The 19,125-nt window shown below is 39.4% G+C and overlaps 1 protein-coding gene across 1 annotated transcript in view; it reads right to left on the bottom strand.

Moving 5' to 3' along the window:
* The window catches only part of LOC110165906 (neural-cadherin-like), a 456,074-nt gene that overhangs the window by 328,494 nt on the left and 108,455 nt on the right, over positions 1–19,125 (bottom strand). Inside the window, exon 3 of the mRNA XM_055155988.1 lies at positions 4,599–4,824. Coding sequence (XP_055011963.1) covers positions 4,599–4,824 — 226 coding nt within the window. The remainder of the gene's footprint in view (positions 1–4,598; positions 4,825–19,125) is intronic.

Here is a 19,125-nt window from a genome sequence, read left to right as displayed (position 1 = left end):
TGTCACATGAACTATGAAAATATATAGCTCTTTTAAAGGTTTTAAGAGTTCACAAAGGATGTCAGAGCAGTGCTTGTTTACATAGTAGAATGTAATCTTTGCAGTGGCACCGGTGATTATTTGCTGTGACTGGGGTGACCAGATTTTCAAACTGGGGCATCCCTGGTTTGGGGTGGTTGGTAATAATAAAATTGTGAAACGAGTGTGAAATTATGTAAAACTGTTCTGTAGTCGGCACTAATGTGAGTCGGTATAGTCACATTTTCTTTGTGTTTTGTTCATTTTTAAGCAGCTTTTCTGTATTTTACCTAAACAAGTGACAATTTATGCCTCTCTTTGGTGTTGGCAGGGATCCGAATGCTCAAAAATAGCAACACCTGGGACATTTCTTATATAAAACTGGGACAAATCAGTGGTTTTGAATAAATCTGCTGGGACAGGGGACACAGGACTCAAAACTGGGACTGTCCCGGGTAAATAGGAACGTCTAAATGAGACTACGATTACACTTAAACGAATCCGTATATCACCGTATCACTGTATCCGAAACGATCTGCGTCCAGACACGTCGTTTCTGTGTCCGCAAGCCTTCCCTATCCACACAGCTTTGAGCATATTTGTTTACGTTTTACAGAAACGAAACGTAAAACCACATGGCTAATTTGCATAAACTAAGAGATCAAAAAACAGCTCTCAGCTATTGTGCGCTGATGCGGTTCAGCTTCTGTCGGACTAAAGGACACGACAGAAACACGACAGAGGGGTGTTCTGCTGATGGTGAGTCTGTTCTGTGCTTCTATCACGTTGGAGATGGTTCATGTTAAACTTTTCAGAGATTATACGTCTGCAGGTCGTACGCACAGATCGTATATATGAATGAACATGAGATGCATATATTGACTATATTTTAATTAAATTCGGGCGGGTGGCGGTTTAACTACTAAAAAAAAAAAAAAAAAAAAAAAAAAGTGTTAGTATTATTACCTACATCTGAAAAGCGAGTCTCATTGTCTATGCTTGTAGTTGAAGTTACTTATCCTTAATTAGTGGTTTTTATGTTCGAAGTTTAAGGTTGTGTCGGGTTATTGATGCCTAAGGTTTATGAGGCCATATTATATGCAGTTTATTTATTATTTCAATTTATTTCAGCGTTTGCCAACACGTAAGTGGCATAGGGCCATATTTATTTAGTTATGCTTTTTTTTGTTTGTTTCGATATCAGATATATTTTAAAACACGCAGACTTTATAGCGTAGACTGCCACTCGGGTATTTAAACTTAAAGAAAGACCGATGGAGTGAGGCTATGACTTTGAAATAACATCGGGCAATGGCAGAATATTCAGAATGTAACAACATCCAACACGAAGGCAAGAAGGTTCAAAAATAACCTAGTTGAAAAATGTTGTCAATTAATTAGCTGCGCAAGAAAACCAGGTAAGTCTGGGGTTGTTACGGACAATTAAGAATGCGAACATACACGCTGAGCGAATTTTGGAATGAATGAGCTATAGTTTGCATTTTTATCGAGGCTCCTTAGTTTGTTTGCTGTATGATTGTTCTAAAATCTAAAATCAATCGTGGCGGGTTGCGGTTTTGAAAACCTTCGTGCAAAATGGACGCGGGCGGATGATGAGTTTTAAAAAAAATAGCCCATCCGTGCATCTCTAATGGACATATATTCTAGCCTCTTAGTGTTTTGGCGGTGAATTACTTCGTGGCGCATAGACCTACATCAGCGTATCAGAGTTTTCAGGCGTCCACACTGTGCCTGATCAGATCCGTACTCAACTGAATTCGTGGGAGCTGGCGGCACCAGATCGTTCCGTCTCTGGAGCCGTTTTCAATCGGATTAGTGTGGACGAACACTGCATTCATAACAAAACAACTCGAATACGTACTAGTGTGGACGGAGCCTGAGAAACAGATTTAGAATACAGTTGTTTCAGAGCTTTTGAAAGCTTAAGTTAACGCAAATTAAAACAACAATGTGACCCTTTACAGTAGAAATTAACTGTAGACATTTTTCCCCTGCTTACTAAGCCAAAGCTGTCACATTTCCTTGGACACTTACACACACAGAGACATATTTGCGTGTGCTGTTTTGAGTGTTTGTGTGGGACTCACAGTTGTCCTTCAGGCGTGTTTTCTGGGATGGCGATGACATAGCCGGTGTTACTTTAAACATGATTCTATCTACCCTTATCTAAAGGTTACTCGAGACCTTAAATGGAAAATGCTAAAAATTTCAACCAAAATATGCTTGTTGTTTATTACAAAATGAGTATACTAAGCAACTTTTTTAACATTTACATCACACTGACCTTTTTTACTTTCAATAATCCATATAAACTCTCCCACAAGTAACTATTTTTCTGAGTTCAACACAGTTAAAACCAGAGACTGTATAAAAAAAGGACAAAGGAAGTGTGACAGCTGCAGTCAAATGAAGCTCAACGAGGCTGGCAGTTATAAAGGTGAATTTGGAGCCGAGTTCCATATTATAGGAATTTGTTTATGGACAAAATAGTGAAATAAAAACACCAGGAGTCAAGCCAGAGTCGATGGAGCTGGGAAGCGCCCCCATGCTGACTTTTTTGGAACGTAGCGGGTTAGCGATGTCTTTTTATACACTGTATACCAGGGGTCGGCAACCTGCGGCTCTGGAGCCACATGCGGCTCTTTTATCCTTTTGTTGTGGTTCCCTGTGACTTGGAAAATAAATAATGAGTATTTAATTACAATGTACTTTTATTTCAGTTTGTTCATTTTTAAATGTAATTCTACATTTGTAGACAATGGTCATCCTGTAATATTCAAATAAAATGTTTTTAATATTTTTGTCGCTGAAAATATGCGTCAAAGCCACCGATGTGCGATACCCGGCACAGATCTGGCAACCTGGATTTACCAGGTCCTACACCAGCACCATGATTTATTGAGCTTTTCGACCCCTGGTACGTAAATGATGGATAAATCCAAAGAAAAGTTTCTGAAGAAAACAGAACGTTTAATGCTACGTGGGCAGATTCATTGACTTTCACGGCTGATAAGACTAGAACATGTGGAACTACACGCAATTAAATGATGCTGGAACACAGAAGCAGACGGCAGTTTTGGTTTGCTGCGGGTGAATAATTTAGTTTGGATTTTTATGTCCTATGAGGGGAACTCAAATAGACATTGAGTAATAATGTGTTTAATGCAACTTTGTGCACATTTGTTTACGTTTTACAGTTACTTAAACTTAAAACCACATGGCTAATTTGCATAAACTATAAGCACTCTTTGTGTCACTGATGCAGTTAACTTCTGTCGGACTGCATCAGCGACACAAAAAGCGCTTATAGTTTATGCAAATTAGCCATAAATTCATGGAGTATGAGTTTTCTTTCTGTGACAGAGGATGTTCTGCTGATGGTGAGTCTGTTCTGTGCTTCTGTCGCGTTGGAGATGGTTCATGTTAAACTTTTCAAAGATTATATGTCTGCAGGTCGTATGCATAGACCATATATATGTACGGACATATATTCTCTGTAGCATTTCATTGTTTTCATAAATGCAACACACTATAGTCTTTTACCAAGAGCATACAGGTAAAAAAGTGATATGTAGTGTTTTAGACTCAAAAGGGTTTTGTGGCTCCTGGTGTTTTCTTTTCTGTGGGAGACGCTCCAAATGGCTCTTTGAGTATTTAATACGGTGGCCGGCAAGTGCAAAACACTTTTACATTTCACAACACACATTAACAAGTTTGAAAACAAAATTAGATTTAAAATACACATTTACATCTTGAAAACACATTCCAAGTTTCATAAAACACATTTACCAAACACAAAACATTTGTACAAGTGCTGAGACAAATTTACACGTGGCAAAAACACAAATACAAACCCCTGAAACAAATGAACAAAGTTGGAACGTCCTAAAAAGTGGAAATGATAATGTTAGTTCAATAATGCTTCGTCGTTTGCCTTTAAGCTTTCGTTTTTCTTATCTTGATACCTTGTGTGGATAAATTTTTCATGGACAGAGTATGTTCTTTGCAGATCTTGTTGAAGATTTGGTGATGGGGCAGATTTATGAAGGTGGTGGAAAATACGCAAGACATTTCCACAGATATTTTGCCACAGAAAAGCATTAACTGGAAGTTACGTTTACCCTACATCACGACACTTCTGGCCGTTGAGAAAAAGGTCTTTGTATTTAAATGGTTTGTATTTGTGTTTTTGCCACATGCGCCGCTTGTACAAATGTTTTGTTTTTTGTAAATTTATTTGCACAGTGGCAAATGTGGTTTATGAAATGGTAAATTTGTTTTCAAGATGTAAAAGTGTATTTTAAATGTAATTTTGTTTTCAAACTTGTTAATGTGTGTTGTGAAATGTAAAACGCACTTGCCGACCACTGTAATTTAAGGTTGCCGACCCCTGATATATACAGTCTATGGTTAAAACAAAACAATGTGACTATTTACTGTAGAAATTAACTGTAGACATTTTCCCGTTTATTAAGCCAGCGCTGTCACATTTCCTTGGACACTTACACACACAGAGACATATTTGGGCGTGCTGTTTGGAGTGTTTGTGTGGGACTCACGGTTGTCCTTCAGGCGTGTTTTCCGGGATGGCGATGACATAGCTGGTGTTGCTGAACTGCGGCGCCCGGGCCCCTGCCACCACCGAGAGCATAGCGGGGGCACTGCGGGTCCCCATGCCGTCAAGAGCCACCACGCTCAACACATACTCCCTGTCCCTCTGAAGCACCAGTCCCGTGGTCGCCACCTGGCCCGTCATCTTGTCCACTACAAAGCAGCCGTCACCGCCTACAGGAACAGCACAATGGCGTTATTTTCTCATCCTGGATACAGACCAAGCCAATACAGGCAGGCGCTGTGGTGAATACTAACTGGGGATAGTTAGCCAGAGAAAACAGGGGGTGGACGTGCTCGGATCTGTTTAGAAGGATTCAGAGGAGGCACAGATGTTGGATAAAATTATGGCACTCAGAACACCAATTCCATGCTCAAAAAAAAAAAAAAAAAAAAAAAAAAGCCCTCTATATGTATTAGGGCGTTGCAAAAAGATTAATATTGATGCATCATGATACTAGATGAGATGCTATTGCTGTGCCTGAAATGTCCCATGGTGCGACATTATACATATACTGTGCATCTATCATTTGTTCTGTGAGTAGGGGCGACTCTCCACAGATTTGAATTGTAATGCGGCGTAGTGCTGTAACCTGCTTGTCTCCCTCGTGATAGATAAGTTTAATCTACACCGTGGAACATTCTAGACAAAGCAGGAGCATGCCTATGTTCCCTCATTTCTAAGTTGTTGTTGTTGTTTTTTTCTTCCAATAATTAGGCCCTGTGTTCCCACATTTCCTTTATCATCAATTTGCATCAGAATTTATTCCTATTTTTCCCAATTTGGTCATTAATTACACCCAACCGATTCTCCAGCAGCAGCTGACTACAGATGTGGCCACATTGGCTTGTCAAACCTTGATCTCGTCAGATTTCAGAAGCCAAGCAGGGCCAGGCCTGGTGCCATAGTGGGCCCCAGTCACAAAAAAACAAAAACAAAACAAACTAAAAAAACTGTTGTTGTGTTCTTAGGCAAGACACGCCACCCACATTGCCTAGTAAGAAAGTGGTGTGTGAGTGTTGGTGGTGGATCGGGGGTCCAATTGGCAGCTGCACTTCCGTCAGTTTGTCCCAAGGCAGCTGTGGCTACAGTAGCAGTAGCAGTAGTATTAGTGAATAATGAACTGTAAAGTGCTTTGGGTGTCTTGAAAAGCGCTATATAAATACAATGATTAATTAAGTAATGAATGAATGAATTAATTAATTAATGTAATGTAGAGGTCGTGGTGCAAAGGATCCTAGGTTGGTGTGACTCTGAATTTCCCTTTAAATGCAGTATAAAAATAAAAATGACTTGACTTGAGTTTAATTTTATGAAAAATCTTAGAAATAAGACAAGCCTTAGAAATGAGGGAACACAGAGCTGTGGGACCATTGGGCTGACCACGACAAAGCAATAACACTTCCACGGAGACAAGCAGATGGCGGGATCTCCACTAGAAATATGTGCCTTTAAATAAATAACTCTTTAATTATGGAGCACTTTTAAAAACACGGTTTACAAAGTGCTGTACACTGAAAGAACAATAACACAGTGAAGCAGACAGAGATCAATTAACAGAACAATCAACATTCTTTCTAATAATAATTCTAATAAATAAATTAATAAAATATAAATAAATAAACAGTAAAGTCAAGTTAAAACCAGTTAAGGGATTTGGTGATACAGTATCGTTGGCCAAGTTGTGGAGATGTGTTCTGTTTCATTTACACATGTTTGATTAATCCTTTATTATTAGTCTGTCCACATCTCCAGCGCAAAGGAGAAATTCGATTCTGTCAAGCTGCTTCTTCAGTTCTGGTCAGACGCTGGTGGACACTGTCTTATCAGAGGTGCTAACTACTCTGAATCACATAGTCCAGTGAGGTTAATTTGGTCTTCCGTCATGTTTTCTGTCATGTTATGAGGTTCTTTTTTCAGACCAAGAGTTTGTTTTCATACCTCACAGTTTTGACTGCTCCCTGTGATCTTCCTCAGACTCAGGCGACCACTATGAGGAAGAAAACTACAAACAAACTCTTGGTCTGAAAAAAGAACCTAATAACATAAACTTTGAAACACACATACTTGTTTACAGTTTCTATTTGTTTGTACATCTCCAAATCTCAAATGTTATTCCACCTTGTAATGTCATGAAGCAGTAGTTTTCAAGTTAACAGCTCCTTTTACCTTTCGTTTAGTAGCGATAGAAAATTCCAAAGCTGAAATTATCCAAATGATTCTAGTGAAGGTGTGTGGAGTTTAAAAACACAAGAGAAAAACTTAATGTGCAGGGTTTGTGTGTTAAACACAACAAACAAAAACTCCGGGTCTGTTTTTGATGAGGAAACAACATTAAAACAGATCAGAAAATTGCGTAACATGGGCCCTTTAACGTTGAAACTACAGAGTGTGAAAGTAGAAGTCCTCATCGTGAAAGTGGATCAAAGTTTGGCATTATTTTATGCCGTCTAAGGGTCTTGCATCATATATATAGGTACAGTTACATCAACATGGTAGACCTGGATGTTTGGGTAATCCTTTATTATTAGTCTGCCTACCTCTCCCAAACTCAGAATGCTCTGTTCCACCTTGTGATGTCATGAAGTTAACAATGACCTTTTACATTTTGTTCAGTAGAGTTGGAAATTCTTGGACTGAAATGATCCAAATGATTCTAGTGAAGGTGTATGGAGTTTATTAAACACAATGGAGCACTTCCTGTATTACCACATGACATCACAAGGTGGAACAGAGTGTCAGTGTTGAGTCTGAGAGAAAAACTCATTGAGTGCATATACATGCACATCAGTAACCCAGTTATTAGCCATATCCCGGTTATGTCAGTATTCGGGTTACTGCGTATACATGCGCACTGAGAAACCGGGATACTCATATTCGCATATACATGATCAAATGGAGTATCCCGGTTTCTTGACATAATCTTACAAATGCGCAAGTGCAAAAATGTACTTAAATCAATTTATTAAACAAGGAAAAATACAAACCGTGAGCTCCTTTAGCAGAGGAAGCTCGGGAGGTTTAACCAGAGGTGAGGAGCTACGAGATCTCCCACAATTAAATCCCACATTAAATCTTCTGCATAAATAAACTCAACTTTACAATATATAAACCATAACTACTATAGAGCCACACCAGTCCGTTTGATAATATAATTCAGCTTTGTTTACGTTTTACAGAAACAAAACTTAAGACCGCATCGCTAATTAGCATAAACTGTTAGCAGTGATAAAAAGAGTTCGCTCCTTGTGTCGCTGATGCGATTCAGCTTCTTTTGGACTAAAGGACACGACTCAGTGGATTATGTGTGTTCTTTCTGTGACAGAGGAGGTGCTAATGATGGTAAGTGTGTATATCGTATAGGAGATAGTTCATGTTTTAGCTTTTCAGCGATCACACGAGTGCAGATTGTACGTGTGCAGGTTTAGCGTAGCTCTTTATTTTACAGTTATTTCACTCATATAAGGTCACTTTATTTATGTTGGTCACTTTATTTATGTTGGTCACTTTATGTCGCTACTGTTGTGGTCAGTGTTGGGGAGTAACAGATTACATGTACCGCCGTTACGTAATCAGAGTACAAATTATGAGTAACTGTATTCAGTTACAGTTACTGTTTCAATGAGTGGTAATTGGATTACAGTTACTTTGCTGAAATAAGTGGATTACAAGGCGGTATTTTCCTGTTTTCACATTTTGTGCTACATCCCATTTATTTATTTTTTATTTCGGTAATTCCACTCATTGCCGAAAACCCACACAGAACGTGTCAGTAAGAGCGATGTAAACGTCATGTTAACGTTGGCGGCGTCAGTCACACAATGGACAAGGTCTAAGAGCCAGTAGAACAGAGGCAGCAGTGCACAGGTAAAAACACATTTGTGTCTTAGAAATTCTTCTCCCGACATGAGATATAAAAAAAAATAACAAATATAAAATCGCCTACAACTTAAATGTCAAACCGGAGCTACTGGCACTGATGAAAACAAACTGCATAGACTCATGATGTCTGCACTACTGTCCTATAGTGACCTGCCACATGAGGGGACATGCACACAAACACACACAAACACAAACACACAGCTTCATCATCGTCATCAACCTGAGAACGCGCGGACCACCGTCATTCTCCAGCGCGCCGAGTGTGGACCGTGTTTTCTCGCGTACACTGTGTAGACCGCGCTTCCTCCTGTGCGCCTCTAAACGAGAACTAACACCAGGACTAAAACCAGGACTAAACCATAAACAATGATACCTAATAGTAGGTTGGACATAATTTAAGGTGATCTCATATAAGAATAATTTCTCTATCAATAATATTTTTAATATGGTTATGGAAAGACTGGGCTTTTTATTCTCTTTTAGCAGACAAAATTTATGTTAAGATTTCCTGGTCTTTGTTTCTCTACAGTAAACAGTTGCTTATTCATGGAGACTTGGGCTCAACAGACAATTTGAAAAGAACAAACAAGAATTTTCAGGATGTGGTTTCTACATTCATGTAGTTTTAAAAGGCATGACAATATTAAGTAATCCAAAGTAATCAGATTACGTTACTCACTTTAAGTAATTTAATGGATTATGTTACAAACTACATTTTGGGGTATGTAATCTATAATCTGTAGGGGAATACATTTTAAAAGTAACCTTCCCAACACTGGTTGAGGTGAAAAGACTGGAAAGTGTCTTTTGGACACACTTAACTTTGGCACTTAACTTTACGTTGCAGTAACCGGGATACTGCATATACATGCACCAGTATCCCGGTTACTATCGGAATAAACCAGCTACAGCAACCCGGTTTCTGATAACCGGGATACTGCCATAACCGGGTTACTGAAACTGGGGTACTGCGTTTACATGCACCATGAAGAAACTGGGATACTCAAAAAACCCGATCATAACCAGGATACTGATGTGCATGTATACGCACTCATTGTAAATATGCTTAGAAATATTGTTGATTAAATGATTTTTTTTTTTTTTTAAAGCAACAATATACCACAGAGTTTCATGAACAATATATCGATTATCATGTGGATTATAACATCGTATCGTGAGCCGTGTATCGAGTATCGTATCGAACCGTGAGTGACCCTGTGATTCCTCGCCCTAACACATAATACATCATTTACACATCATCCATTTACAAGCGATAAGAACCACAGAATCTGCAAGGTCATAAACGTAATTTGATGTTTAAAAATAGCGCTTCTATCGCAGAGCCGATGGTGATAGCTCAAATATAGACATACAGCCCCGATCATTAGCATTACCTGAAGCAAAGAGGGGATAATTAGTCGACGTAGAAAATCAATTTTTGCCTGATGTAGCTGAAAACAATTCTAATTATTTTGCACTTCTTTCTGGCGCAGCAGAACAAAGAGTTGCCAACTGTGAACTCTCTTTTGAAAGATATTGAAGTGAATAATAGAAGGAAATATGTGATGATTGTATTTTAAAGCTGCTGAAAATTGACTCTTGTGAGCTTTAAAAGGTGCACTGTGCAACTTTCTGCTGCTCCTGCTCCACGGCGATGTTATAGTATTAAATGAAAAAGAAAACGCACTCCAAAGTTCTTATAGAGGTGCAAATGCGAGGAGCAGCAGTATAAAAGTGAAAAAATGCATAGCGCACTCAGATGGCCGATGTCCAAAAGCTTTTTTTTTTTTTTTTTTTTTAAATAGTGTTTCGGCAAAAAAAGCATTCGTCAGATCATTTTTCTTGCTTTTGGACCGCAGTATACCTTTTGATGTTATTGCATTGCCTGGGAAGTTCCACGGTACAGCATTAAAGGAATATATCTTTTATTTATTCAATCATGTTTCTTTTTCTTTCTCAGAACTACCGCAAGAACATACATTATTACTGTGAGCGTGGCCACTTCTCCACAGATCTGACCTGTAATTTGACCTCCATGGAGATGTTATTGCTTTGTCTGGAATGTTTCACAGTCTGGTATTAAACGTTTCTATCTTCATGGACATTTTTGAGCTATACCTTTAAGATAGAGCTGTTTAATGCCATACTGGAGAACATTCTATGAAAAAACAGTAACACATGTACATGGAGTCAAACAGGTGGCGAACCCTCTACCGTAAAAGTTACGCAATACACCTTTAAGCCATGTTATAATGTTGTTACCTCATCAAAAACAGACCTGGAGTTGTGTTTTGTTTCAATCACAATCAGCTACCTTTTACCTTTTGTTCAGTAGAAAAGCATCCAAAAGATTCTAGTTTAAAAACACAATGGAGCACTTCTTGTTTTACCACATGACATCACGAGGTGGAACATAGACTACGTTTACACTGAAACGAATCCGCGTATCACCGTAGCAGAAACGATCTGCGTCCAGACACGTCGTTTCTGTGTCCGCAAGCCTTCCCTATCCACACAGCTTTGAGCATATTTGTTTACGTTTTACAGAAATACAACGTTAAAACCGCATGGATAATATGGCATAAATGAGGCTCAAAAAAACTGCTCGCTATTGTGCGCTGATGCGATTCAGCTTGTGTTGGACTAAAAGACACGACTCAGTGGAATATGAGTGTTTTTTTCTGTGACATAGGGGTGTTCTGCTGATGGTGAGTCTGTTCTGTGCTTCTGACGCGTTGGAGATGGTTCATATTAAACTTTCCAGATATTATATGTCTGCAGGTCGTACACACAGATGATATGGATATGAATGGACAAATTCTAGCCCCTAAATTACATTGTGGCGCATAGACCTATGTCGGTGTTTCAGTGTTTTCAGGCATCCACACAGTGCCGAATCAGATCTGTACTCAGATGAATTTGTGGGAGCTGGTGGCATCAGATCATTCCGTCTCTGGAGCCGTTTTCAATCAGATTAGTGTGGACGAACACTGCATCCACAACGAAAATGACTCGAATACGTACTAGTGTGGACGGGGCCATAGTATTTTCAGTTTGAGAAAATAACCTAAATATACAGGATTTGTGTGTTAAACATGTGTGAATGAAACGAAACACATCTCCAGGTATGCTTATGTTTGCTTGAGGAAACAACATTATAACATAGATCAGAAAATAGTGTAACATGGGCCCTTTAACACTGAAACTACTGTGAGTGAAAGTAGAAGTCCTCATCGTGAAAGTGGATGAAAGTTTGCCACTATTTTATGCCGTCTAAGCATAGAAGGGCCTTGCGTCATATATATAGGTACAATTACATCACATGTTAGACCTGGATGTTTGAGCAATTCTTTATTATTAGTCTGTCTACATCTCCCAAACTGAAAATGCTCTGTTCCACCTTGTGATGTCATGAAGTTAACAGTTACCTTTCACATTTTGTTCAGTAGAGTTGGAAATTCTTGGACTGAAACGATCCAAATGATTCTAGTGAAGGTGGATGGAGTTTATTAAACACAATGGAGCACTTCCTGTATTACCACATGACATCATAAGGTGGAACAAGGTGTCAGTGTTCAGTCTGAGAGAAGAACTTACTGTAAATATGCAGGATATTGTGTGTTAAACATGTGTGAATGAAATGAAACAAAACACAACACCAGGAATGTTTTTAATGAGGAAACAACATTATAACATATCAGAAAATAGCATAATATGGGTCCTTTAATATACCGTATTTTCCGGATTATTGAGCGCACCTGAATATAAACCGCACCTACTAAATTTGAACAAAGTTGTGAAATTGTACATATATAGGCAAGACCTGAATATAAGCTGCAGGTGTCCACGTCTTCAAGAACGTTATTAAGGGTCGTCTGCTTTTATCGCTTCTGAAAGCTTTTGTCGTCTTTTTGCATTGAGTCAGTTCGTCACGCTGCCATCGCCAACGTCTCACCATCGACTCACTGATGCCGAGTTCACGTGCAGCAGCTCTGTCAAATCAATCGCCTTTAACTTATCAAGCTGCATTATCTGCATTTCTTTGTGTGGTTTCCATGAGGAGGGTGTGTGTATGAAGCGCAAAATAACACAATCAAACTAGTATTTTCCTCAGCGCATCACCCCCGTCTCTCCCCGTGCTCTACTGCACATGTCTCCTGCAGAAAGAGCCTCTGTCCTGTCTGTATCGTGTCAGTGTCTCGGAGGATTTCAGCAGATTTCAGACTCTCCTGGGGGTGGGGCTATGTGTATCGATCAGGTATGAGTTGATGTTCGGCTACTGAAGTTTGAGACGTTTCTTCTCGTCATTTACGCACACGGGTAAGACGTATCCCCCTCACTCATGTCAATTTAGCATCATAACTTCATGTGAACCCTAGATCGATATGTGAATCGCACAGACAGAGGTGTTTTCTGCACTCAGGCCATATATATGAATGGACAATGTGCCAAACAAAGAATCCGTCCATATATTCGCCGCATCGTTTTATTCGCCGCAGGGTTCAAAATGTGAGAAAAAAGTAGCATCTTATAGTTCGGAATTTACGGTAAGTTTTAGGAAATGGTCAGGAAATAATTAAAGATTGTCCATTCTTCTGTTATTTAAAAGCCCTGTTTACAATTTTTTCCCCCAAGTATTTGTATTTGTATTGTACCGCCCTAGTACAGATATTTTCAGTAAGCAGCTCTTGAGATCAAACTATTGTCTGCATCAAAATAAGAAAGCATTGTACTGTCCAATATTCTGGACAGAATTTCTAAAGTAAGTGAAGAATAACTTTTCCAAACTTTTATTTTCCGATTGAGAGAAGAACCAAAATATGCAGGATTTGTGAGTTAAATAATTTCCCTTGGATCAATACAGTTCGCCTAAGTCTGAACGCGTGCGAAAGCAAGAAAACACCACAACTCCAGGTACGTTTGCAATCAGGGCACAACATTAAAAAGCGTAATAATGGTCCCTTTATTAGAACTTGTTGCTATGTCACAACAGATCCCCCTCCGAAGGCGCGTCTAATGTTCAGTGAAGCCTGCAGAGAGATTACACAGGTCACTGCTCCAACGCTGCGAGACAAGAAAAGGCTCTGAACATAAATACGTTTTCGTCCTCTTTGTGTGTGCCCTTCGTTTATTTCCACAACAGACATCTGACAATCTGCCGAGAATGGCCAGTCACTGTATTCCCTGCAGTACACAAGTAGCAGCTCCACTTTGCTTGTTTTAGTTATGAACTCCACAACAGCTGTCTCTGTCATTATTTGCACCTGCTACAATTCATGGCCGATTTATTTACAGCAATCTCCTCTGGCAGCGGAGCCCAAGCGCAGAAATATGCATGGCAGGTAGATATTAGTCGCGATTCACTGACTATAACGATGTTCTATCTTTAATTCTAGTTCAAGCTGGGTAATTGTTGGTTTTTCGAAACTGCCAGGAGACATTTTACAAGTACAAGTGATGCCCGTGTCAGCGCAGAGACAGAGTAGATGATGAATTTAATATGAATTGCTTCATAGTGCGAGGATCTAGTTATAGACGGGTAATGTATTATACAGCAAGGTAAAACTCATTTGTTAAAGGTCCTATATTACGCAAAATTGACTCGTGAGCTTTTAGGCATGTTATAATGTTACTAGGGATGTAACAATAACCAAAATATCGTGATATTGTATCGTCAAAAGTCTCACAATAATATCATGGGCTGTCAAAATATATCGAATCACATGCTCCTTTGCTTAAATGCATGGTTTTAATGTAGTAACAGCTTATAAACATCGGAAACTACATATCCCATGATTCATTTCAGCGCAGACAACATGAAGAAATATGTTTTTTACTTGAATTCTTGGGATTATGACACTAATAATTCACACCAAAATCTTGTCAAGGTATTTTTAAAGCAAAAAAGTGTCCTATCTACAATTATATTAGCCGCACCAAAATATCGCAATAAATATCGTACCATGAGATGCATATCGTGATAGTAATTTATCGTGATTTGGATATCGTTACATCCCTAGTTGTTACATCATCAAAAACAAACCTGGAGTTGTGTTTTGTGTTTAAGTAACGCCTTATAATTAGTATTTGAAATTTTCAAAGCTCAAAATTCTCCGTTACACCATTTGTGTTGCCATGAAGCTGTAGTTTTCAAGTTAACAGGCTACGTTTTACTCTTTGTTCACTTTAGTGTGGCAATTTCAGGGCTGAAATCATCCAACTGATTGTAGTGAAGGTGTATGGAGCAAGCCCCAAGGTTTTAAAATGGCCGACCATTCGAGTCAATGGGTCGAGTCAATGGAGCATGACTCCAGATTCACCTTTAGCCGGGTGAGGTACTTCTGGTGGCTGTGGGTCAATTGCACATGCGCAGTAGTGCTCTCTTAGTAGTAGTAATAGTGTGGTCTTGTGTATCACGTGATCGCTTTGACCAATCAGAGTGAGAGGAGCTAGAGCAGAGCCGGAGCGAATGATTATAAAGCTTTTTTTTTTTTAAGACAACTGACAGATTTTGAGCTGAGAAAAAGTTTATGATATAAAAATAGGCTGAAATCTCCACAAAATCCAATATTTTTGAAAGTTGTAGGTGCCCTGTCAGCCAAACATAAGCAGCTGCAGTGATTACATTGCGCTCCATGAGAAAAATCCTTTCTCGGCTGCTTACAAGCAGCAACACCCTCCAGTTAGTTTAATAGATCCATGGTATGGACCAAGCCCCGGGGTTTCAAAATGGTCATCCTTTCAAGTCAATGGGCTGTGATCAATGGTGCATGACTCCAGATTCGCCTTTAGCCCAGTGAGGTACTTCCGGTGGCTCTGGGCCAATTACGCATGTGCAGTAGTGCTGTTTTCTCCTGTGGGCAGATGCCAATGCATGCAAGTGCACGCATGAAGTGCGGTCTAGTGTATCACGTGATCGCTTTGACCAATCAGAGCAAGAGGAGCTAGAGCGGGGCCGGAGTTAACGATTATAAAGCGTTTTTTTAAAGTCAACTGAAGGATTTTGAGCTGAGAAAACGTTTATGATCAAAAAATAGGTAAAAATCAATACAAAATTCAACATTTATGAAAGTTGTAAGTGCCCTAGCAGCCGAACACAAACAGTTTGTGATTAAACTGCACTCTATGAGAAAATTTCTCTCTCAGCCCATGGGATTTTGTCGCTGTAGTACCAGTGAGTGACCACTACGCCAACTGGAGGCAGCTACAAGCAACAATACCCTATCCAGTTATTTTAATAGATTCATGGTATGGAGTTTAAAAACACCGTGGAGCACTTCCTGTATTACCATATCACATCACAAGATGGAACAGAGTGTTTTCAGTTTGAGAGAAGAACGCAGCGTAAATATGCAGGATTTTGTGAGTTAAACATGTGTGAATCAAATGAAATAAAACAAAACAAAACACCAGGAATGTTTTTAATGAGGAAACAACATTATAACATATCAGAAAATAACGTAATATTGGCTCTTAAATATAAGTTTTAGAAAATAATTTAGAATTGAATGCCAGTCTATTAATTCTTCTGTTATTTAAAAACCCGTATACATTTTTTCCTCCATGTATTGGTATATTGCCTTGCTCCAGTACAGATATTTTGTGTAAGCAGCTCTTGAGGTCAACATACTGTCCGCTGTGTACCGTCTGCATTAAATTAGAAAGCATTTTATTGTCCAATATTCAGCACGGAGTTTATAAAGCAAGTGAGGGATAACTTTGGACCACTGCAAACTATTTTAAATGAACTACTTCTGTTTTTCATGATTATTAAAGATCAGATACAGCACCTTTAAATAAATTACTACATTTCCATTTAATTTCTCTATATGTTTTATTTGATTATTTCTTCATTATGAGATCTTAGCACATCTACCAAGGAGATCAAACATGGGGTCAGGCAGACTTCATCAAAAGACCGGCTCCTCTCATCTTCTTTAAATGTTAAGTACAGGATAAGAAGGTTAAAGATGGTTATTTACATTCGAGAATTACGGAATTCCTACGATGCATAAAATTGATTCTTGTGAGCTTTAAGCCACGTTAGAATGTTCTTACCTTGTCAAAAACTATTCCTCAGAGTTGTGTTTTGTTTCATTCACACAAGTTTGAGTTAAGCAAAGAGATAAATATTGACCAAATAAAAACCCAGGAACATGAACATCCTTTATTATTATATTAGTGTGTCTACCAGAGTCCTGCACAGGTCCATTTTTGGAGACCCGCACCCGCCCGTTAACCTGTGATTAAGTTAAATCCACACCCGCCCAGACCTAGCAACTCGACCGGAAGAAAATGTAAGGTATGGACGATGTAAGTTCCAAGATTTTACTTGATTTGAGTAGATGGAAGTAAAATTATCTACCAATAGAATAAGTCTTTTTTCTTAATTCAAGCAACATATGTTTTACTTTCTTACTTTAACTACAAAGAGTTGTTGTTTTTCTTATTTTCAGCCCAACTAGGTGCTTACATGACTAGCCAGAACCACACGCTTTGACAAAACTTTACAAAGATGAGAGGATCTGGAGCCGTATCCTGTCTCCCTGATTTCAAAGGGTGTGATTGACAGGCAGATTAACCAATCAGAGAGACACAGGCTCTATTAGAGTCAAACAAGGACTGAGAAACTGTGTGGATTTTTACAGAATCAACAGTCAAAGAACCAAGCTATTACTTATTTCAGGTAAAAGAAGTTATATATTTTGCCCAGTGAGGTTAATTTGGTCTACTGATAATTTATGTTATTAGGTTCTTTTTTCAGACCAAGAGTTTGTTTTCATACTTGACAGTTTCGACAGCTCACTAGCGGTCTTCCTCAGAGTGGTGACATGATGTTAACATTCCACCCGTTACCTACCCGTGCCCGTGATAAATCGGAGTCTGCCCATTTGTCCAAAAGTCCATTAGTCCAGGACTAAACCAGGACTGAACCTACGCCACAAATTATAAATATATACACACCACAACCGCAGAGCCGATCGCCAGGACTACACCAGGACTACACCAGGACTACACCAGGACTTAACCAGGTCTAAGCCAGGACTGAACCAGGACTGAACCAGGACTTAACCAGGTCTAGACCAGTACTAAACCCGGAGTACAGTTTTCGAGCCGATCGCCTCCGCTAATGGTTTTATGTAATAAAAACACTCTCACAGTCACTCTCTTAGCCTGGTCCATCGTTCCAGGAAAAGACCGAGAAACGGCACTTGTTTCCAGGGCAACGGAAACAAGCGGACGCGCGTCAAGTATTTTTCTCCCATTAGTCGTTCATTTGATTCACCTGAAATGCCCGTGTGTAATCACTACCCGTTAACAAACCCACCCGTAAAATTCCAGAACGTTGAAACCCACCCTTTCAGCAACTATTTGCGGGTACCCGACCCTTTGCAGGACTCTGCTAGTCAGGCGGTGCCACCTAGTGCCTCCGCTCAATTTCATTTCTCTCCAGCAACTAGGTCAGGAATCGGAAGACAAGTGCAGCAATGCGAGTTCGGGCACCAGCCAATCGGCAAAGAGCCATACATTCAGTATTGTCAACGATTCCCGAGATCGAGGATTTAAAGCTGGAACAAAAAGAATGTTTGGTGAATTTTATCAAGGGAAAGACGTTATTGCCCTTCTTCCTACGGGATTTGGGAAAAGCGTTATATACCAGTTAGCCTCGTTAGTGGCGCATTACATACGTCACGACAGCCCAGTAGTCCAGGACTGAACCAGGACTAAACCAGGACTGAACCTATGCCATGTCATTAGCAAATTACAAATATATATTACAGCAATTGGTTAAATGATAAAAAGTACCTGATTATTACAGACAATTCTAACACTGTGAGGTCAGACAGTTTCTATGAAGTGAAACCAGCTGATGAATCAGACTAGGACTCTGCTTTCTACATCTCCAAAGCTCAAAATGCTCTGCTGCACCTTGTGATGTCAAGTTAACAGCAACTTTTTACCTTTAGTTGAGTAGAGATGTGAAATTCCAGGACTGAAATGATCCAAATAATTCTAGTGAAGGTGTGTGGAGTGTAAACACACAGTGGTGCGGTTCCTGTATTACACATCGCAAGGAGAAAAGAACTCTGCTTAAATATGCAGTTTGTGCTAAATGTGTGAATGAAACAAAACAAAACTCCAGGTATGCTTGTGGTGAGAAAAACAACATAGCATAGATCAGTAACTAGTGTAATATGGGCTCTTTTTTTCCAAACACGAGGTCAGGACAGACTTCATCAAAAGCTCCGCTCCTCTCGTCTCCTTTAGTCTCAAATGTTAAGTACACGATAAGAGGGTTAAAGAGGGTTATTTACATTTGAAAACTGCGAAAAATTCAAACGACTGAAGTGACAGCATTGTGTTTGAGCAGACTAAAACATTATAAACCTCCTACAGTTTATAGTAGACCAGGGGTGTCTTGTAGTAATTACGTTTTAAGCCCCATCAGGGAGTAGCGCGAAGGACTAATGCTTTGTAAACCCCCACTGGCAGGATTAGTACATCCCCCATTCTGTGACATAGAAACAAACCTCTATCCTCCAAACCACCAGGGGGCCCACTGCGCTGGCAAACTTCCAGAGGCCCACTAT

Source organism: Boleophthalmus pectinirostris, unplaced genomic scaffold, assembly GCF_026225935.1.
Source record: "Boleophthalmus pectinirostris isolate CB_2022bp ecotype Guang Dong unplaced genomic scaffold, ASM2622593v1 HiC_scaffold_2, whole genome shotgun sequence".
Taxonomy (NCBI): Eukaryota; Metazoa; Chordata; class Actinopteri; order Gobiiformes; family Gobiidae; genus Boleophthalmus; species Boleophthalmus pectinirostris.
This window is presented reverse-complemented; position numbering and strand designations above follow the sequence as displayed.